General features: G+C 44.0%; 1 protein-coding gene across 3 annotated transcripts in view; it reads left to right on the plus strand.

Moving 5' to 3' along the window:
• Positions 1-22358, plus strand: part of ENOX1 (ecto-NOX disulfide-thiol exchanger 1) — a 581569-nt gene that overhangs the window by 416428 nt on the left and 142783 nt on the right. For all 3 annotated transcript variants that reach the window (XM_046028124.1, XM_046028126.1, XM_046028125.1), the window contains one exon: positions 8823-9035. In XM_046028124.1, coding sequence (XP_045884080.1) covers positions 8823-9035 — 213 coding nt within the window. The remainder of the gene's footprint in view (positions 1-8822; positions 9036-22358) is intronic.

The raw sequence follows: 22358 nt of genomic DNA on the forward strand, positions 1-22358 counted from the left end.
GGGCTAGTGTTGATGAAAGTATCCAGAAAATCTTCCAGGAGAACCGTGCAGGATAAACAGGTTTTTCTTTCCCAGAAGAAGGGCCTTAAAGACAGCCAGTCAGAGGCAGGAGCTCTGGGATAAAAGACACAAGGAAGCAGAGAAGAAGGTGGCCCGGGAGGAGAAAGGCAGGGGGCCTGCTCCAGCACGCAGGAGAGCGGCTTGGAAGTTTATAGAGCAGGGTGCAGCTGGAAGTGTGGCAGGGCCCTGAAAGCTGCTGCTGGATTGGGGTTTTACTCCATAAGCAGTGGAGAAGCCACTAATGTTTTCTTATGAGAAGAGAGATGTGATTGATCCTTGGAGTGTCTTAGAGCATAGCTCCTAGCACACTGCTGGCAGCATGTAAGTGGATTGGATGTTTTCACTAACTGAGATGTGTGAAAGCTGCCCAAAACCTATTTTAGGAGGATAGGAGGTTGACATTCTGTTTCTTTAAAAGAGTTAAAAAGGATGTCTGCTTCTAGCCCTCATGTCCTGGTCAGGCCTTGGGAGCCCCTAATCAGCTGCTGTTTTGGCTGAAAGCCCCCCACTGTAACTACCAGGGCTTTTTTGCCACCAGCCTATGTTGTGCTGCTCTGGGAGGGCCCATCTGACAGACATAAATACACAGGCCACGGGTGTCCCTTTAACAAAAAACACACCAAATGCAAACACAGGCATCATCTCCCTTTTCCATTCAGGCTACAGATCAGAAGGAGCACTCAGAATGAGAGAGCACAACACCCCACCCTCAGCCAGGAATGTTGATTTTGGAACAAGTAGTTTTTTACTATCCTGCACATTGTGCGTTATCATCTTATGGGCTACACCTACACATGACAAAAACTAGTGCCTTCATTCTGTGACCGCTTGGAGGGATTTTACAAAAATCTGGCTGCCTCCTCTTCTTTTTAAGGAACGAGCACAGAAATGTCCATGCACGTGAGAGGAACGCAGCACTGCCTTTGCTGTGAGAGGATCACAGATTGGGATGTCAACTGGGTGAAGTAATTTGCAAGCTTTGCCATTTCAAAAATATATATTTATATAGATGAGTATAATTTGCAGAATTTAGGAGCTGCACCTTCTCCAAGTACTTTGTGATCCCTTGAGAGAACAGATTGGAAAATTTAATAGATGGCAGTTACAGTAGAATGAACTAGCTGGGGATACATCTCAGGCAACCAGTCAGGTAATATCAAGCTTGACAATTTCAACCCAAGCACAGAGTTTGGAATATAAACAGCATTTAATTGCTTAGGAAATTGGCTGCCTCAGAGAGGAAATCCACTCCATGCTCCCTATATAACACTGCAAAGCCAGACTGGAGGGGCCAAGGAAACTGCTTCCCTGAAGATGATTTCATTGATGTGGAGATTAAAAAAAAAAAGAAAGAAAAATGCAGTCAAAACCCAATGTAAAGAAGCCTGAGTAAAAACAGAAGATGGAAATACGATCTGAAAATACCTAATTGGATTTGATTTTTTTTTCTCCCCTGAGAAATCATGCTATCTTAGGTTTATTACAAACACCCCCCGCCCCATTTTACATTGTACTTGTTTATTCTTGGAGTTTTCTTTTTGAAAATCCGCTCTATCTAGCAAAATCTGTACAAGCCAACTCTTTATTATGACCCACAAGGCCCTCTACATCCTGCCCAGTTGTTAAAACTATGTGCATAGTAAAATGCTGAGATCCTTCCTCCTTCCCTCAGCGATTTGGAGTTTTGAGCTATGTTACATTTCTGGCCACTGGTGCCACCTGGCATGGTCGGAAGTACAGGGGAGAGTGATGCTCACCACCAGCATTGCACAAATATTTGTGGAGATCTTTATGGTGTAGTTGGGACTGTGCTCATAAGCACTGCGGGGGGAGACAACGACGTGCAAGCCCCACCTCACAGAGTTTAGGCTTCTGACATGGTAGAAGGCAGTTACAAAGTACCGGGTCTTGCTGATATTGTGTGTGAGAAGTGCAGTGGGAGCTCCCAGGAGTGACCCGCAACCCAGCTGGACAGGGTGCAAGGGCGGAACTTCTGAGACCAGCTCACCCCAGATCCAGTGGCCACTGGGCCTTCTTGAAGGCAGAGGAGAAGTCAAGTTGTAATTGTGTAGTGTCTAAAGCAGCGTCTGTTACATTGATACAAATTCTAAAAAAGAAACGTAGCAGGCACCCTGCTGGTTAAATAGACATTGTTCTGAGACAATTCAACTTAATGAAGACTGATTGGGAAGTAACTGCTCACAGACCCAAACTTTATAGCATGGCTTTGAGAAAGTGAGAAGGAGCTCAATAACACCATAATTACACTTTATTGGAAACAGTAGCACGAGGCAGATGAGATAATGAATTTCAGTGTGTCTAACACAGACCATCCACCCCTGGAGTAACCCTGTGTTTGGACTGTGGAAGGAAGAGATTGATTAGACGGTGAGAAAGATTATATCCTAATTCACTGGAGGTTTCTCCTGGCAAGAGCATTTAAAAGTTTTTGTGTACTTTTTCCCCCTTTGGAAAGCTTCACATAATCTTTCATTATGTGATGAAATGAAGAGTTTCTCTGTGCATCAGGTGAAGTTTTGACAAAGCTTTGAAGCAGTGCCCTTGGGGTCCCCCTGGTGTGCCATCATGAATTCAGCTCTCCCGGGATCAGCATTCATAATTTCCGGAGGGCTAGATTCTGATTTGCATATAGAATGGCCCATGTCAGCCTGCCAGAGGGAGGAGGGGTGGTAGTGGTGCTGGCGTCTTGCTGAGACAGTTGTCAATATTTATGGCTCCCAGAAAGTAAAAATCAATAATGCTGTAAGCCAAGTGGAAGTTCCATTAGCTAAAAGCCAGGCTTCCTTCTTAGGGCAAGGGAAATGAGAAGCACAGCCTGTTTGAGAATCACTTCCTTAGGCGTTATTGACCTTCACAGAGGCAAGCTAGGCCACTGCATCTGGAAACATCTTGCTTAACCCCAACGCTGGAATAACCAGTGCATTTTCGTATTGCCACCACCTGTAATTGTTTTCATTTTTACAGGTACTATGAGAGTTGGGGGAGATTGTGTGTATGTGTTGGGGGGAGAAGGGTGCATTAACCATTTGCATCACCTTTCCTGCTACCTGTGATTTGGAGGATTGATAAGGTTATACCTCTTTTAATAGTGCATTGAGCAGCCAAAAAATGGAGGCTTGTTTAGGGATGTCCAATGTTGAGGGACACGTGTTGAAATTTTAGGGATGTTGTAGTATTAATGCTTGGCCATCCTGGAATCCCCATTCTGCTTGGGTCAATATACGACTCTACACTGTAAGCTGTTTCCAGCTATCATAGAAGCAGAAATCAGTGATAGCTAGATCAGCACACCATTCCTGTGGTTCACTGTGTGTGTGTGTGTGTGTGTGTGTGTGTGTGTGTGTCTGTCTGTCTGTCTGTCTCCCCCCCCCCTTTTTTTGGGGGGGGGGATGTAGAACATCTTCCTTTTATCTCATTCTCAGGACATTTTATTCAAACATTAATCTCCTCTCCTGTTATTCCTTTATAGACCCAGCCATAAATAAGGGTATTACATCTCACCTAAGTTTTCATAGTCAGTGTTCACGGCCTGGCTCTCATCCCACATATTGTTCTGAAAATCAAGGCCAGATCTCCCTCCATACACAAAGGGGGAGGAAAAAACTGCTTACCAGTTTGAGTCCTTTTCCCCTTTATTATCTATTCATCAGTTTGACTGAAGTTCACCCTGTGTCCACCTGCTGGGTCCTGGGCTCTGCGTCATGGCCCTGAGGTTTCAGATCTGATTATAGCACGGGCCTGGCCTTTGAGGAATTTACAGTTCAAGGGTGGCTAAAGGATATTGTGGCTGTGGAACCATGACTTACGAATATGAATTGAACAGTGCCAGTGATTTTCTTTAACTCATTTAGACATTAAAAACTGGTTCAAAAGAGAATTTGCTCTACAATGATTCATATTTTCTACTGAACAAAAATTCATCTCCATTGTTAGGGAGAATTATTTGTGTTGTTACCAGCACTCCACAATTTATGTCCTGCCCCTAAATAGTAATAAGATAGCCTGGTCAAATTAATGAAAGATTCACTCCCCCCATCGAATCAGATAATTCTGGGGGTGGGTGGGAGCAATGGAGAGGGTCCTCTAGGCCATAGCCAGCATTTCACTGAAAGGCTCTGCAGTGGTCTCTATGCCCATTTGCAAGTCGTGGACAATTTTTTTTCCACATTTTTTTTTTCCTGGGATGGGGATGCCAGGTGCCAAAGCAGCTCTTCCTTAAATGCCGGTGGGGGAGGTTAGGGACAGGGATTCACGAAGCTCCTAAGGATCACATCACATCCTTTCAGTATTCTCCACTACCTCAGCTGCTACTTTCCATTTCAGGGTTTTGTTATCTTTTAACGTAGATGAGCTCCCAGCCAATTTTTTGGTTTTTCATTGACTGATTTCTTCCAGTGCTTCCAAAACTTTAATGTGCGTATGAATCACTTGGAGTAGGGTGCAGATTCTGAGTCAGGAAGCCTGAGTAAGAGTGAGTCTGCATTTTCAAAGAGCTCCCCAAATGAGGCTCAAGCTTAAAGTCTTTGAATAGCAAAGATTTATACCATGTGCAATTTTTTAAATACCTACTGTGTGCCAGGTGCTCAAGAATTATGGAAGAGAGGGAAAGAGAGGGAAGGAGATTGATAAAGTCTGAGATGGGTATGGCTTTAGGTCGTGACATTGAGGGATGATAGTCATTATAATATTGTTTATTTCTCACAAAACTAAAGTTGGTCATTATTTCCCCAGAACTGAAAATGTCTTCAAAAAGATTTTTGACTCATATGACAAGCTTGTTAGTTAGTGCCTTACTGCAGAAAGTTCTTCTTCTCTGTGATTATCTGACATCATTCTTAACTTTCATTGCCAGTGGTAATGACCTCAGAGGCCTGAAGGGTAAAGGACAAGCTAGCCTAACTGCCAGGAGGACATTTATCTCTGAGAGTCACTGTGAAAATACTCTTTAACACAAAATTGAAATGTTTATTCCCAACTGATGTTTCCCAACTCCTGACCACTGAATTTGTGGCTCTCTAGCTCTAATCACGTCAAGTCTATTAGAAATAGTGTATCAAATATAGGTAAACTGCAAAGAGAAAAGCTCAAAACGACCAGGAGATTGAAATATGTTTTGGAAGCTTTATTCTCATGTCAGCCCTTCAAAACTGGAGACCCATCCATAAACCAGCAATTACTATATAGAGTGACTGATGTTTTAGTAGCAGGATATTTAGGGAATTGTGGAAACATAGCAAATGGACACATAATTCATGTTGGGGTTCCAGAAAAGCTGCCTTCATGAAAGGCACTGAAGCTGAATCGTGAGGGAACCAGAACAGGTGGGCCAGAAACTAGAAGGTTCCTAGGATGAGTGCACAGACAGGCAAAGGCTGGGGGTGTGTGTGGCCATGGTTTTTAACAAAGGGGAGAACAATAAGGGAATGGGGGATGGATTGAAGAGGAAAATGCAAATCAAGAAAAGTCATGGGGCAAATATGTGCAGTAACCTGGGTGTGATGTCTCGAAGACCCTGATTAGAAAACACTGCACAATTTTTAATGAGCAAGTGGTCCGTATTCAGTCCTTATTGCACCGATCTTCCCAATTCTTGCTGTGGAAAAAGCACCTCTGCACATCTAGTTTCTAAACTGCACCTGTGTTCAGAGTTATGCCTAAGCATGTTCACAGAAAATATTTGGAATTTTTATAACTGCATCTTTGATGTGATTTTTATGAGCACTGTTAATTTCTTTTCACATGAATAGCTTTAATAATGCTGCAATCTAAGTCCTGTTTAAATTAGTTTATATTGTTTTCTGTTTTCTCAATGATCTTGCCACTGAATACAAAATTGAATTTACAGTTGGATATTGAAAATGACCACTCCCCTTACACTCCTGTAACCATTCAGAGTGAGTTGCTGTGTTAGTCTTAATTAATATAAATCCCTTCTTACACAACAACAGATACTGCCCAAACTTAACCAAATGCGCCTTAACTAATGTCTTCACATTTAATTTACATGTCAGTACATCAATTATACATTGGCCTGGCAGTTTTAGAGAGTTCAGAAATGAGGATGAAATCGGGAGTTTTCACCAGAAGTGTACACTTCTTTTAAGCTAATCGAGTTCTGCCTACAATTACTCGTGTTACATATTTTTTTTAACACTTGTTAAAATACGAGCAAGGCTCTTGCTTCCTTATTTTATAAATTGTATATTTTCAATTGCTTAATCCTAAAACTGCTGTTTCTCTTTCTGAAAACTATCAATTAACTGTGATCTGCTGGTGAACTTACACACTCCGTCTAGGAGCGAGGAACAATAAAATTTGGTTTTCAGATCATTTGAACAAACATATATTTTTAAAATTGAAGTGTGTTCTCCCTGACAGTAAATTAGTGTATTTATGAACTCAGTGACCACAGGCAAGAGAAGGAAAAACAACCAGTAACAGGAGGGAAAAGTAGAACAGCATTGTTCTCTGTCCTAGTTAGCTCCCCAACAAAATCGTGGAGGGTTTCTTTTGCTCTGTGTTATGCAGAGATGAAAATCCCAGCTAAGGGGAAAAATGGTACATGAAGTTGGTGTTTTCTTTTTTGTTGTTGTTATTTTTTAAGAGGGGGAAAAAGATTTCTTATAAGCGTTAGGTTTATTCGTGCTGTCTTTTGGGAGGTCCATTCTCCTAACATATATTGGCAGGGAGAGAGGTAGAGAGTGCGCGCGGGAGGCAAAATTTATTCTGACTGTAACGGTCACAGTGGGCCTCTCACAAACATAATGCTAAATTATGGGCCTCTCCATGGGCTGAACGTAATGTTAAGTTGTATGATGGATTTTATCTTACACGAGCCGCTCCGGTCCATGAAATGAGATAAGAAACCGCTGCAGCTGGAGTTCACAGAGGGTTGAGCTCAGACTGAAATTCCAGAGTTAACAGAATTGGATGAGCCCGCCGTGAGACTGCACGCATGTGTTCTGCGCCTGTGTATTGAGATTTTCAAGGAAAGGTGTCTTTGTGGGGTGCCCTGTGGGCGTTCCCAGGGCTTGTTGTCTCCTCCGGTGAAGGTATGAGGGTGGAGGGGCAGGTTTGCGCTGAAAAAAGGCTTTGATCCCCAACCCTAGACTGCCCCTGCCGCAGTGGGAGAGGGCCTTGGTGGGTGCTGATCAGTAGCATGTGTTCGTTGTGTACTTCCACCGTGGAGAAAGCAGAGCACATCCCACACACGGGGTCAGGCTGGTCCTGCCTTCGTTCAGCACACGTACTTCTGCGCAGGCAACAGCCACCGCAAGGAAGGGGTGCCCTTTCTGGGAGGGGGCCTCTGGCAGGAAAAGTACTAAAGGTATTTCTGTAATGCGCTATGAAATTCACAGAGAGCCCCAAGAAGGAAGGTTTTGTATGATGTGTAACATACCAACAACAGTGGTTGATTAAAAACATGTGGTGTGTTAGAGAAAACAAAACTCCTCTACCAAGTATGAATCACACCCTGTCCAGTCATCTGGGGTGTGTGTGTAAATAATATGTAATAAACAAAAATAGATAATAATATAGAAAATATATCCAAACAAAAATATACACACATGGTTTTTCTGATGTTCCTCCAGTGGAGGGATCATAATCAGCACTCAGTATCTGTCAGATAAATAAGTAAGAATCTGAATCTTCCAGTTTAATTTTGCTCCTGATTTTTAGAATTCAGAGCCTATCTAGTTTTCTTGAGAAATGTAGGGTATTCTTCTCAAGCCACATTTTCCAAGGGTAGAAAAATATAAGTGGAAGACTTCTCCCCTCAAATTTGCCTGGGAAGTATGCAGGAAGCCTTCAGCAGTAGGATCGATTAAATGTTGTGATAATTGACATATAACTTCCAGTTCTAATTAACTTAATTACCTTCAAACTTGCCCCCCCCCCCCCCCCCCCCCCCACTTCTAAGCCATATAACAGGTCTGTTCCGGTAACAATTCCCAAACAGGCAAGTTTGTTTTCTTTCAAATAAACTTTATCTTTTATTTACAGGTAGAACCTCATTCCCCCCCCACCCCCAAATCCCCATTTATACCTCAAACCAAGTTCAAATGCATTCCAATAGGCTTCCAAATTGCTTCCGGAGAAAATATTGACCACCCAGATAACAAGTCCTCTTTTGCTGAAAACAAGGAAATATTCTGTTTTTCAGCCTAATTAAATATGTTGTATTAAACGTAAGATGATATTAGTTTTGAACTGTAGTATAAAAAAACTGACTAATTCCTAGTAAAACCTTGGGAACAATATCATCCGTTACATCCAGTTTTAAAATAGTTAACTCTATCATCCATATTTAGACACTAATTCTTCTGATTCTAAGCCAGAAAAGTAGTATCATTGTATAACATATCTGATGAAAGAATAAAGTGGATACCAGATAGGTTAATGACAGTTTTTCCAGCCAGTCTTAAGAAAGAGAAATCAGGGTTTGGCATACTGTTTTACCAAGAATGCCCAGAAGAGACCTCAAACTGAATTCGCTCGTTTCGTAGATGAGAGAGTGAACCACTGTTTGTTTCTTGGATGGCTCTATGGGACCATGGAGTTAGAGGTGGAAGGGGAAGCCAGAGGATGCTAGAGCACTTCATCTCAGGAGAGATAATTTGTGAAGTTCGGGAAATGCATTCATTAAGATGGTCCCTGTTAGGTCTTTTGAGAAGAGCCTAAAGTCAAGTCCATTTTCTTGCCTTGGCCATGATTTGTACTTGGTGGTTTTCCATTTCCAGATGATAGCAAGTTTTCAGAGGCTATCACAGTGCTCCTTTCCTGGATCGAACGTGGGGAGGTGAATCGGCGTTCCGCAAACCAGTTCTATTCCATGGTGCAGTCAGCCAATAGCCACGTCCGCCGGCTGATGAATGAAAAAGCCACCCATGAACAGGAGATGGAAGAGGCCAAGGAGAATTTTAAAAATGCCTTAACCGGAATCCTCACCCAATGTAAGTAAAATTTTGGGGGCCATTTGTTTTCGTTGTGATTTTGCCTTTTCTTTTGCATTCCTTTAATTTTGGTTTTCATTTTGGGGGTAAGTAGTTCAATAATTTCCCATTTTACTCCATACGGAATGGCAAACCTCATTACCTAATTCATGTTCTGTGGCAACTTGGCGGAACACGGACCCTGCCCTGAGAGCTTACTTCTCAAGGTGAGCAACGTTTCTGTAGCTTTTCCTCAGAACACCAAACCCGGCCCCTGGGGCAGGGCAGCCAGAAGCTTCTGTACCTGCTGTGGACCCACCTCAGGTCACACTGCACCTGTGGGGCAGCCACCCTTTACCTGCGGGCTGGCCCCACATGCAGGACGTGACCTGCATGGCCTCCTAGTGCCAATACTAGGAAGCAGACCCCAAGTACATTGTCCTTGAGCTCTGTTTAGGATGAAGGCACCATCAGAAAAACTCCTCCTCAGGATCCTTAATTTGAGGTGAGCTTTGGCTGTCAACGTGCACAACTCAGGAGTCGAGATTTTTCTACAGTCTAATTTTTTTGTCCTTTCTTCGTCTGGAAAGCAAATTGCCTTAACTGCTTAATGCTGGCGATTTTTCATGTCCAGACCTTAAATTGATGAAGAGGTATAAATGGGCTTTCTCATAGAACAATAGTCAGGGTAATTACCCAGGGCTCTATTCCAAAAAAGGGCGTATATTTTTCTTCTGGGCACTCTGTCTGTGTCTGTAGTTAGCGTCACAGCAGCATCATGCATTACAGTTGCTGATGTTCCCGTGGTTGGTTAAAGCCATCGAATGACACTGTAACAATGCCCGCTCCATTCGGTACCAGATGCAGAGTGCCATGTGGGATGGCGACATATGCAATTTACATATTCATTCCAAGAATGAGAAATATTTTCAATGATGCAGTGTGCCAAAACGTCGATCGCCTCTTTCATCTCTGTAAACCCAAGGGATGACGTATCTATCTGTTAGGACGGGAAGAGAGAGGGACATGAAAAACCAGGCTCTCAAGTGGAAGGGTATCTTATGTGACTTTGTTGTCAGAAGAACATTTTTTTGCAGCAACATAAAATATATAAGAAACGTGCAAACGTGAAATCTGGTAAGTGACCAGATACCAGTAGGAGACTAACCTGGGACACCTGTCTTTATAGAAAAGGAAAAGGAAAAACAGAAATGCTGCTGTCTCATCAGACCAATATCCCCCATCAGACCACTTTCCCTCGATGATCTCTCGTGAGGGACAGCCCTTCCTTGGACTACATACGCCCAGCAGCTCTGAAGTTAGGGTTACTAGGGATAGGATAAAGGACACTAATACTGATTCCCTTTTTAAAAGGAGGGAAGCATGGAATGGATGAGTGGGTGGAGGGAGGTAAGGCTGGCTTGGTAATGGAGAAAAGGAAGACAGGGAAAGGCCACTCAACTCTGATACAGTCCCTCCAAAGCGATGGCAAGCCAGGTACCTGAACATGGGAATATTACTGGGTACCTTTTGTTTGCTAGCATCAATTTTAAATACATTTTCACTCCCGTGACTTTACAGTCATACCCAGCAGGGAACATTCAACCCTTGACCCTGACAATGAAGGTAGGAAGGCAGCCATGCATTAGAATAGGGGAGCAATTCCCTGTACTTTGGTCTTATCCATTAAAAGAAGCACCTATTAAAAAGAGGCCCAGCTCCTGTGACTGAAGAAATTCAATGCGCCTAACATGATGCAGGACTGAGCTGGCCTCTGTTTGAAGAGAGAGATAGAGGAAGAAGTCTGGCTTGTGGCAGGGTCCAGACATCAGCATTGGGTTACTGATAGAGGCTGAACTAGAAAGGGAAGTTGAAGTCCTTTTAACAACAGGCTTTCTGGGGCGCCTGGGTGGCTCAGTGGTTTAGGCCACTGCCTTCGGCTCAGGTCATGATCTCAGGGTCCTGGGATCGAGTCCCGCATCGGGCTCTCTGCTCGGCAGGGAGCCTGCTTCCCTCTCACTCTCTCTGCTTGCCTCTCTGCCTACTTGTGATCCCTCTCTGTCAAATAAATAAATAAAATCTTAAAAAAAAAAAAAAAAACAGGCTTTCTACTTTTCTACGGTAAGGCCTCCAGGGGGCGCATCTGGCCACAGGCAGCCCAGAAGCCTTGGGCCCCACTGTACAGTGAGGAGGAGCAGAGGGGAATGGGGGTGGGGTGGGAGGTTGGTATGGGCAGGCTGGCTGCTCCTTCTCTGGGAAGGAGAAAGTAAAAGGTGGAGCAGGACCAGGAATTCTGGAAGGAAATTCACCTCACGGAAACCTAGGAGTGGAGACTCCTGTCCTAGATGCCTCTTCAGTACTTCCCACTATGAAATATCAAAAATGGAATTCTTGCTTTTAATCTTTAAACCCATTCTGTTTAAGATTTTTCCTTTACATTTTAGGGAATTCTCAAACCCAAATCCTACAAGTAGTTTTTACCCTCATCATCTCCCTCCACCAAAGCTCGTATTCAGGCCATCAGGAAACCCCACTGAGTCAGCATTCAAAAACGACCGCTTTTCTTCATTTTAACTGCCAGCATTCAAGGGCAGGCTGCCTGCACTGTGGCAGTGGCCTGGTTCCTCAGTTAGGCCTGGTGTCCACCTGTGAGTAACAAAAAACCCTACCTAACTTTGCCTGAAACAAGAGAGGTTTTTTCCTTTTCAGACTCGGTAAAATCTGGATTTAGGTGTTTGTTGGCATGGGTTCAGGGGTGCAGGGCTGTCAGGCCTGAGGTGTCTGTGAGGCTATTAGCTTTTCCTAGGTGATGGTCCAAAATCACCACTCTTACTCGGGCCATCTCATCTTTTTTTACACGCTCAAGTCGCATAAGGAAAAAAGCAGAGGACCAGGTTGTGCCTTTAGAGCAAGAAAGCAAAAATTGCCCAAAGATCCCCAACAGACTTTCGTTTCTGTCTCATTGTGCAGAATTATTACATGTGTCCATGCCTAGCTATAAGGAATGTAGGAAATATCCTTTCTTGAGTGGGCACGTTGCTCCCCAGAATAAAACTGGAGATCTCATAGGAAGGAAGGAGGGGAGGATGGCTGCCTGGAGGCATTTTGCAGTTTCTGCTGCATATAGTCCCTCCTTTCCCACTTTTATTCCTGTTCAATCTATTTTTCACACATCGTCTAATATAATTCACATCATATCTTCCCCACTTAACTCCCTTGAGGAGCTTCCCATTGCACTTATAGTAATATTCACTCTCCCCAGACTTAAAGCTCTCCATTCCTGCCTTTTCCACATCCGTTTTCCCTTGGCTTACCGTGCCTCATCCCCACAGGCCTCCCTGCCCTGGAGCCTGTCAGAATCGCCTCCTACCCGCAAGCCTGTGCACCTCTGTCCTGCCTGTTGGTTACTGCCCCCCACCCTGCATGTGTGAATCCCTCCCATCCTTTACGCCTTGGCCCAAAGCCCACCCTTCAGAGAGACCTTTCCGCTTCACCCTTCCCCAGGAGGTTCATCAAGTTCAAGGTCCTTTGGAGCACTTACTGAAGTGTGCAATGATGTCATGATTTGTCTGCTTGTGATTATCCGTCTTGCACGCATACCAAGTGTCTGGAACACAGACTCAGGATGATGAGTGAGCGAGCACATGAGTAAATGGGAAGATTGGCAGGAAGGAAACTGGAGACAGTTCAGAAGTTCCCAGGGCCCTCCGAGAGTGGTTAGGCATGGGCGGCACGGTCCGGGGTCCTGGGCCTTCAGCTCTGCTTGTGTGACCAAGCACATCTGAAAACTCACTAGCCGTGCCTTGGTTGGCAGCTGCCGTGCTCTCCCAGACCCCTGGTAGCAGGCTGGGGGGCGTTAGGGGAGTCAGCATGGAGGAGTCAACAGAGAAATTCGTGTTGGCATTCCTCAGTTGCAAACACATTTCCCATCTACCTATTGCTGCGGGAAAGACCCCCCTCAGCCCTGTACTTGGCTTCTGGGGAAGTGTTTCAGCGGTCAGCAGAGACTGTGAAAAGTCCCAGCTGACGTTGACAGCCCACAGTGCAGTGTGGCCCATCCCAGCCACGGAGGGCTTGAGGGGCCTTCATGTGCCTTGATAGCTAAGGCCTTCGGGACAACTTCCAAGGTCTTAGAGACCTTAAACGTGAGTGTTAACCGGGAATGAAGCCTTTGAGGGAGAACAGGAAGATGGCCTGCCTTACTGAGCAAGCTCAGAATTTTCCATTCTTCTTATGTGCTGTCACAAAGATGACCACTCCCCAGGTGCAAAGGGGAACTCAAGCCTACCATCCGTCATGACAAAAGTCACCTGGCTGGGCAGTGAGGTGTGTGCACATTTCATCGCTCTTTGAATTTTAAATAGTCTCCTTTCACGTCTAGTGCAGTTACGTCTGTTTGTCTCGACCACGTTTTCCACTTATTCCAGAACCCTTTAGCATAGTGGGGGGAGTTTGGCATCAGTATGTGATGCTGCTTCCAACATAATGACGGCCAAAGTCCACAGCGACTGGCACACTTGCTGCATTTTCCAAGAGCCGAACCAGCCACACCCCCTTTTGTCTGCATTAATGCTTCTGGAAAACACCACAGGAATCACATTTCAGCTCTCTCATTTAGAGTTAGATCATGATTGTTAAGCAGGAAGATTCAGGAATGGTATCTCAGTTTTCTTTCTCCTGAGGGGCTGGAAATTGGGTTGTTTGGCAGTAACCCTGAGTCCACCCTCCCACATAGAAGTTCTCCACAGCACTCCTGCCCTTCTCCCTCGTGCCCCATGGTGGGCTCTCCATTGGAAAGCCATGACGTTCCGACTTTCCGGAAAGTGTTCTAAGGCAATTTGAAAGCAAGTATATTGATGAGCTAGCTTATTACAGCAGATGGGGCTGGCCTGGTGTCCTGAGGGGAAGGCTCATTTAACAACTTCCAGAGAAGTTCAGGCACATTTTTGCAAAACGCTAAGTGTGGTAAAAGTTTGGGTCCCTCGATAGATTTTACTGGAAATAGGAAAGGGAGATTTCACTAAGTATTAGTCCATTAAACTGGATTAGATGCACCCATCCTTGCTTTGCTTGTCATATTTGTCCTTGCTTTCAAATTTGAGCAGATAGCATTTGCTCAAAGGGGAGAAAAAATCAAGAGCCATGAATAATAACATGAAAAAGTTGTGATTTATTTCAAGGCTTGCATCAAGGTCCAGAAGTTACCTTCGAGCAGCCTTGTTGGTGTTCAATCCTGCAAACATTTGTTTAAGTTCTAGGCTTCCTTGTATCTCTGGTCATCACCCCAGGAGCAGCTATTAAACAGAATCAAGCAGGCGTGGTTTCCATCTGAGCCTTGGCTTTAAGCATCAAGGGATAGCACCTGGTGCAACCAAGAGCTTGGGGAGTTCAGCATCCACTCACTTCTGTTTGGGATCATTTTTTACTTTAGACCATGTTCGTACAGTTCTGAAAGGTGTTAGTGGTGGACGCCATGTATCGTTGTGTGGCAGCTGGGGCTCTCTCTCATCTTTTCCGGCCAGCTGGATAGATCTCATCTGCGAGATATAGAAGGACGAGGAAAAAAAATGTCAGCTCAGGTGAATCATCTCACTCTTATGTCATCTTATCCTTAGGTCATCCTTGATTCCTGTTTGTTTCATTTCTTAACCTGTCCATTTGGCTGAAAACTTCCCCATTTTTTCCACAGAGAGATTTTGGGGTTCTGATCTTCTTCGCTTTTTAAAAATGTATGCTCCATAGGCACTCCCCGTAGGCCTGCCCACTTTCTGTTTTTCAGTTACAGCAAAGCTTGTCATTTCAAAGCTCAGAGAGGAGCTGTTTATAAAGTTCAGGAAGCATGTACCACAGCATTCAATTATTAATATGCATGCCAAGATGATCAATTGTGCATGCCTTGTTACAACACACACTCATCTAATGAAAATTTAAACACTCCATGATATCCCCACTTTGGTACTTCCCCAGTACACTTCCCAGTAAGAGAGAAGAGAAGTAAGGGAGGAATGTGGGGGAAAGGCAATTGGGAAAGCAGACGGCAGTGGAGAAGGGTCGATTAATATTAATTTAAGAATACGTGCCATAAATACAATGAGCAGAACTGAAAAGTAGAAACTAGAATGTCAGAGCAAGAGGAGAGTTCAGAGACCCATTTTCTCATACCCGGTCATTTTAGAGAGGAGCGAACAGAGGTTCTAGAGTGGACAGGACACGCCTTGGTCATTTAGCAGTCTGTGGGCAGATCAGAACCCAGGACTCTTGGCCCATTGTGCACTTAGCTGTCTACCACTGTGCCTAGGTGTGTTTTTATGAACAGCAAAAATGAGCAGAAGACATTATAGCTGTAAATTTATAGCATACAGGTGGAGTTGAAGAAATGTTCGGTGACTCTCCTTGCCGGCTTCACAAGGAATATAAATGCTGCTGCCTGGTTAGGAAATGAAGCCTTTGCCTCTAGCGGTCTCCTCTCTCCCCCTCCACGCTGGTGCCGACGCTCCATCCCTCACCTCCAGTATTTCCCTTGGGCCCAGGCAGGAGCCTCTGTCATGCATGCTCCTGATACAGCTCACAGCCCCCGTCCCCTCCAGTACCCTCAACAGTGCTTTTTACCACGCTCCCTATCCCCTGGAGCATTTAATTCTTTCCAATTATCTTATGCACGTCGTGTTGTGGGGTTTGTGTTTTTCCTTCTGGCAAGACTTTAGGTGACACAGAGGCCATTTAATTGTCCCCTTTCCCTCCTCCCTGCACCATGCCCCGGTCTGTATAATTCCCAGCTTTGTATCAGAGACCTCAGTACAACTACTGGCTGTTGATCAAAGATTGTAGATGGAAATGAAGGTGGTATCGGAAATCGGGCTGGACCCTAAAAACTGCAAGACATGTTCTAAATGCTGGGCTGTTTGAATAAACCGTGAGCTTGGCTGACTTCGCTCCAACATGCCATCCTCCTTCCAGTAGAACACACAGGGTATTCTTCAGCTGAGCACCTTGCAGTAGTGCTATTCCAGCCCTATTATTAATATTGTTGAGCTGGAGATCGGAGAGCTGAGGACTACCGTGCACATTTGCTTTGTGTGTTTATGATAGGATTCAATGCCACCCTCATCTTAGATCTTGAAAACAGACAGAGGAGAGGCTGTTGACCAGGCCTGAAGAGATGCTGGTTCTAATCCTGGCTCTACCATCAGTTAGCCAGGTGACTTTAAGACAGTCCCCTGAGCATCCCGGGTCTCCGTTTCCCCATCTATTTGGTAGCAGAAGGATTTGACCAGACAGCACCCCCTCTAAAGCCCATTCCCACTTTGAAAATTCTACAGTCATTATCATGTTCATGACTTTGATCCCTTTTTCCTTGAATATCTGAAACAGAACCAGCCTCCCTGCTGGGATCCAGCCAGGATGCCAAGAGCTCCTTAGCTGATCACAGAAGAGTGGCTCTTATACCCTCCTAGGCGCATGCCCCGCTTCTGCCTCACTGTGGAGGTCATGTCTGCAGGGCAGTTTTGCAAATTTCAAACCACATTTCAACCCTGGGAGTCTGTGTGCGGCACCCTGCTGGGGTGCTGCAGAGTCTAGACAGGTCAGGATTCTTGTTGGGGGGGCTGCACCTTCCCTGACCAGTCTCCTCTATCTCATCCCCATCTTTTTCTTGATTAAAATCGTAAGAACCTTAGGTGTTTGAATGCATTATGAAATTCACCCACAAATATTTACTGAGTGCCTGTTAAATACCCAGTAGTACGCAGAGTGCTGGAGTGACAGATGCAGGGTCTGTGATCTCCCTGTGGACTGTGACCCCGCTTCCAGGCAGATGGGTATCATCCCCATTTCTTCTGCCTGAAAAGCTCTTTCTGAAACCATTCACTTCTTAGGAACATCTCAGCTAAACCTTTTTTTTTTTAATTTTTGCCAAGGGAAATTTGGCTTCTATGTTCCTGCTGTTGGAAAGGAATTTTATGAAGTGTTAAAATGTTTTCCATGTCTGTGGTCGTCATTGCTATCGTTCATCCATGGGAAAAAAAAAAAAAAAAGAACCCTAACTGCTTTAGCAACTTGGCAGGTTTTCTGCTTCTCCTCCAAATCATACTGATAGCTATATTTGCCAGTGTGTTAAGTGCTGGAAGCATTATTTTCATTAAAAAAAAAAAAAAAAGCAAAAACCTATTTGCTCTCAGAGAATCAATGTCCAGAGAAAATATTTTTTATAAAAACTTCCAAATCAAGAATGAGCGCAGAATTTCCTATTTCACAGGATACGAAAAGCAATAGGAGAGGATACTGGATGACTGCCAGATCTGAGTTGAGCCTTTTTTGGTCTCTCTCCTTTCAGTCTCACTGAAAATATATGTACTGAGCCAAATAATACCACTACGATAATAACACACATACAAAAAACGTTTTACTGATAGCAAAATAAGAGACAGAAATTAAGCCTTACACTCTGGAATAATAAGGAATTGTGGAAGCCTAGATTTCAAGAGTTAATATAGTATATGTTGAGTGAAGAGGACAGCAATTCAGAAAAGACAGAATTTGGAGGAGCTAGAGGTGAAACCCTGCCATCTTAATATGAGCCCACTTGAAGGGACTGGAAAAGAAGGCACTGCCAAGTGTAAGGAGGAGGTGGGGGGGTGGGGGACATGGGTGGAGGAGGAGAGGATACGCTATGAGGAAGTCATCTCTGAGCTACTTTGGAAAGAAACTGCCTGCAAACATTTTTTTTTCCACAAAAACTTTTTAAAGCCAAGACACTTTTAACTAGATCTAAAGAAAAGTGAGGTGTCAGTATAGTTACTTTAAGGCAGAGATGATGTGTGCTGGACTCTTTTATGCAACTGATGAAGAAATACAAGTTGGTGTCCATCGTATGACGTGCAAAAAATATTTCCTGTTTCTTTGTGGAAAAAGCTTGCTGACCTGCCTTCATCTTCCGTAGGATCCCAGAGCTGGGGCGGATATTTAGAAACAGCTAGACCATCCCCTTTTGCTTTGGACCTCAAACATAGAGGCTTTCTTGAGGCCACATGGCTGCTTGGTGCTAGAGCTCAGACTCCCCCACAACGCGGCTTCCTGGCTCTCCCTCCCCTCTCAAGCTCACATGCAGCCCCACAGTGCCCATTACTATAAACACTCCCTCAGCCCGGCCCCACCGTCTCAGGTTCTCCCCTCCCCCGGGTTTATTATCCAACAACAGTGATGAACAAAAGTAGGGCGGAGTGGATTTCAGATGACTGTGTGCTGAGGGAGGGAAGTCCGTTCTAGTCCGGGAGATGCACAAGAAGTAGGGGCCCTTTTGCAGACACTCCTCTTTTTCATTGTCTTCTGGATTCCTTGGTATGCTTCGGGAGAGGGGTCAGTCAGCTTCCTGCCCCATAACAATCTCAACTATTTGGCTTCTTCCTTTTAGAAAATTCTACATACCTTAATGTTTTGGCCCAGGGGTCCTTCAAGCCTTTCCTGCCTCCTCGGGTGCTCTCTTCAAGCTTCTTCTCCTCCTATGACTCTGTCCTGTCAGTGGTGGTCTTCCCCCAGGGCTGCAAGAACCAGGAGTATCTTCAGCCCTATCCCCAGTGCCTAGCACAATGCCTGGCATGGTACACCCCACAGTGCTCATGAGACTTTGCCCATAGTATAAATCCATATACGAATGTTTATAAATACAGTTGGCCAGGGAATAACATGGGTTTGAACTGCTGGTCCACAGATTTTTTTCAATACAGCACAGTAGAACTGTAAATGCATTTTCTCTTATGACTATCTTAATGTTCCTCTAGCCTCCTTTATTATAAGAATACAGTATGTGATTCATATGGTATACAAAATATGTGTTGATCAGCTATTTTATAAACTGCAAACAGGAGGCTATTAAGTTTTGGGGGAGTCAAAAGCTATATGCAATTTTTGACTGGGGGTGGGGCAGGTCGGTATCCGTCACCCCTGCATTGTTCCATGGTCAGATATACATAAGTTGAAGTCAAACAGATACAATTCCATTCCCGATTTCGCCACTTGCTAAGTATATGACCTTGGACAAGTAATAATACCTCTCTGAGAATCTGTTTCTTTCTCCATGAAATGGGCATAATGGAAGAACAGTCCCAGAGGTTGCTGGAAAATTTAAATGAGATAATGGTTTAAATCAGAGTTCTCAAACTTCAACATTCATTGGAATGATCTGGAAAGCTTGTTAAAACAGTCTATGGGATTGGTGGTTTTCAGAGGTTGAGTTTAAGGGTACAGGAAATGGGTGAAGGACGTCAAAAGGTACCAACTTCCAGTTAATCTGAGAAGTACCTAGTGGGCATGAAATTGGAATACAGTTTGGCAGTAGCTCTCAAAAATTTAAAATTCAGATACTTTTTTATCTGTTCCACTGCTAAGAATTTCTTATAAAGACTCTTATATAAAAATGTCAAAAGATATGTCTGAGGATGTTCATTGCAGCCTTACTATACAGGAATACCTCAAAGATACTGTGAGCTCAGTTCCAGACTCCCACAAGAAAGTGAATATCACAATAAAGTGAGCCCAATGAATTTTTTGGTTTCCCAGTGCATATAAAAGGTATACTTACCCTGTGGTAAGTCTATTAAGGGTGCAAAAGCCTTATGTCTCTAAAAAAAAAAACATTGTACATAGCTTGATTAAAAAGTAGTTTGTGGCTGGGGTGCCTGGGTGATTCAGTCGGTTAAGCATCTGACACTCGATTTAGGCTCAAGTCATGATCTCAGGGTCATGAGATTGAGCCCTGTGTCAGGCTTCTCACTGGGCAAGGAGCTTGCTGAAGTTTCTCTCTCTCTCTAAAAAATAAAATAAAATAAAAATAAAAATACTTTGTAGCTACAAAATGCTAGCCATCTGAGTTTTCAGGGAGTTGTAATCTTTTTGCTAGTGGAGGGTCCTGCCTCGTTACTGATGACTGCTGACTGTTCAGGTTAGTGCTCGCTGAAGGCTGGGTTGGTTGTGGGAGTTCCTTAAAATAAGACAGCAGTGGGGGCACCTGGGTGGCTCAGTGGGTTAAGCCTCTGCCTTCAGCTCAGGTCATGATTTCAGGGTCCTGGGATCGAGTCCCGCATCGGACTCTCTGCTCAGCAGGGAGCCTGCTTCCTCGTCTCTCTCTCTGCCTGCCTCTCTGCCTATTTGTGATCTCTCTCTGTCAAGTAAATTAATAAAATCTTAAAAAAAAAATAAGACAGCAGTAAAGTTTGCCATATTAGTTGACTCTTCCTTTCACTTGAACATTTAGAGGCTGCTGTAAATTTATTGGCCTAATTGCAATATTGTTGTATCTCAGGAACTAGGAAGACCCCAGGAGAGGAAGAAAGGTGGGGGAACAGCCCGTCAGTGCAGCACCAGAACACACACAGTGATTGATTAAGTTTGCCATCTTATGTGGGTTTGGTTTGCAGCACCTCTAAAACAATTACAATAGTAATACTAAAGTCCCCTGATCAATATCATCATAACAAATATAATAATGATGAGAATTTGAGATATTGCAAGCATTACCAAAATATGGCACAGAGACATGCAGTGAACAAATGCTGTTGGAAAAAGAATGTTGGTGGATGCGAAGGACAGAGAGTTGCCAGGAGCCTTCAATTCATAAAAATCACAATTATCTGTGAAGTGTAATAAAGGGAAGCATGGTGAAATGAAGTGTGCCTTTCACATGCACATCAGTAGATTTCCAAGATACGTTAAGTGGAAGCAAGTCCCAGCACAGTGTATATAATGCTAGCACTTGTGTGTAAAGAAAGGAATGTTGTACACAGAAAAATAGACAAGTCTATACCATATGCTTAAGGTTTTTCTCTGGACAGAGATGCAAACATCTGTTAAGAGTGGTTACCTTTAAAGAGAGAAACTGGATGGGAGGCAGCCAGGATGGGAAGGTAGCCTTTTACATTTTGCTTTGTTCCTTTTTTCTTATATATATCTATTACTTTCATTTAGTTGATAGGGATAATCTACCCAGGAGGATTTATTGGATTTTAAAAGCCTCATAAATGCTGTATATGGTAAGGAGCCATTAAAATTATAATATTCTTATAGATTGTTGTTTTGATACTTCTCAAAATGTTGGAATATATGCATTAACAAGGGGATCTCCAGTTCCTGAAATGTATCCAGATTTATACAAAGCTTAAGAAGTCATCACCATTTAAGGTGACTTAAGAAGTCACCTCACCATTTATTTGAATCACCAGCCCCTGCTTACTTGAAGTTGGCTAAAAGCATCCTATTTCTTTTTTTTTATAATTTGATCACCATGTTTCTTTTTCTTTCTGTCTCCATCGCCATTTCCCCCCAAAGAACTAACCATCTGGCCTCGTCTAGCCAGGAAGTTAAGAAACGTGCTGCTGGCCCGGGGTGTCCAGCCTCAGGTTTAATGGGACTGTGATGGATTCACAGTGTCACTCAGCAGTGCTCTTTTTCACTCATCTCCAGAGAAAACCCCAGACTGCCCTTTTTCCTCCTCAAGTTGAAATTTCAGGCCATGCCTTCCTAATGTATGGGTCTGACCGTGTTAATTCTCTATTTCCCGGGCTTCCTGCCAGGCTGACTGGCAGGCTTCTCTATGCTCAGGACCCAGAGTGAGTAGGCAGGAATCTTTCTCCGAATCTCTCCTCCAGGCTTGCCCTGCCCCTGTCAGACACTAACCGCTCCTCCCTCTGGCTTTGTCTTGCTCCTCTGGGCGTCCTGAGACCCTGAATCACTTACTGTATTTTCTCTGTTACAATTCTTCAGTCTGGAGCCAAGACTCATCAATTCCACCCCAGCTTTTAGGATTTAAAAACAACAGTAACAAGCTGGTGGGGGGGGGTCAACTCTTTCATTAGTTATGTGCCTTTCTTTGAGCATCTTTTCTGAGCTATTCTTAGAGGATGTGGAAAAATGTTATCCCTTAAAGGAAAACCACATTTCCTCAGAAACTTACAGACTTAGGCTCTATGGTGAGCCCAGATAACATGAAAAACAAAAATTGAGCTTGGAAGACTTGTTTGAGATACTCTATTTAGGCAAGCCTTCTGCCTGGAAGGACTTAGTTTCTCCAGATATTTGCCACGGTAAAGGGATCAAAGGCTCTCTCGCAGCCATTTAGCTAGAGTGCAAGAGGTAGGAAGTGCAGGGACTGCGGAAGAATGCAGTCAGGAGGACAAGGAAAATGCTGGGTTTGTGTTCTTTGGAGGAGCCTAACCTCCCTCTTCCTTGCTTCCAAAGCTTTTCTGCCCAGAGCTCAGAATTTAGGAGCCTTGTACAACCCTGAAACCAGAAGTTTTGTGCTTGATGCTCTGATCCTTCTCAGAGAGTTTATTTTATTTTATTTATTTAGATTTT

This window comes from Meles meles, chromosome 14 (genome assembly GCF_922984935.1).
Source record: "Meles meles chromosome 14, mMelMel3.1 paternal haplotype, whole genome shotgun sequence".
Lineage (NCBI taxonomy): Eukaryota > Metazoa > Chordata > Mammalia > Carnivora > Mustelidae > Meles > Meles meles.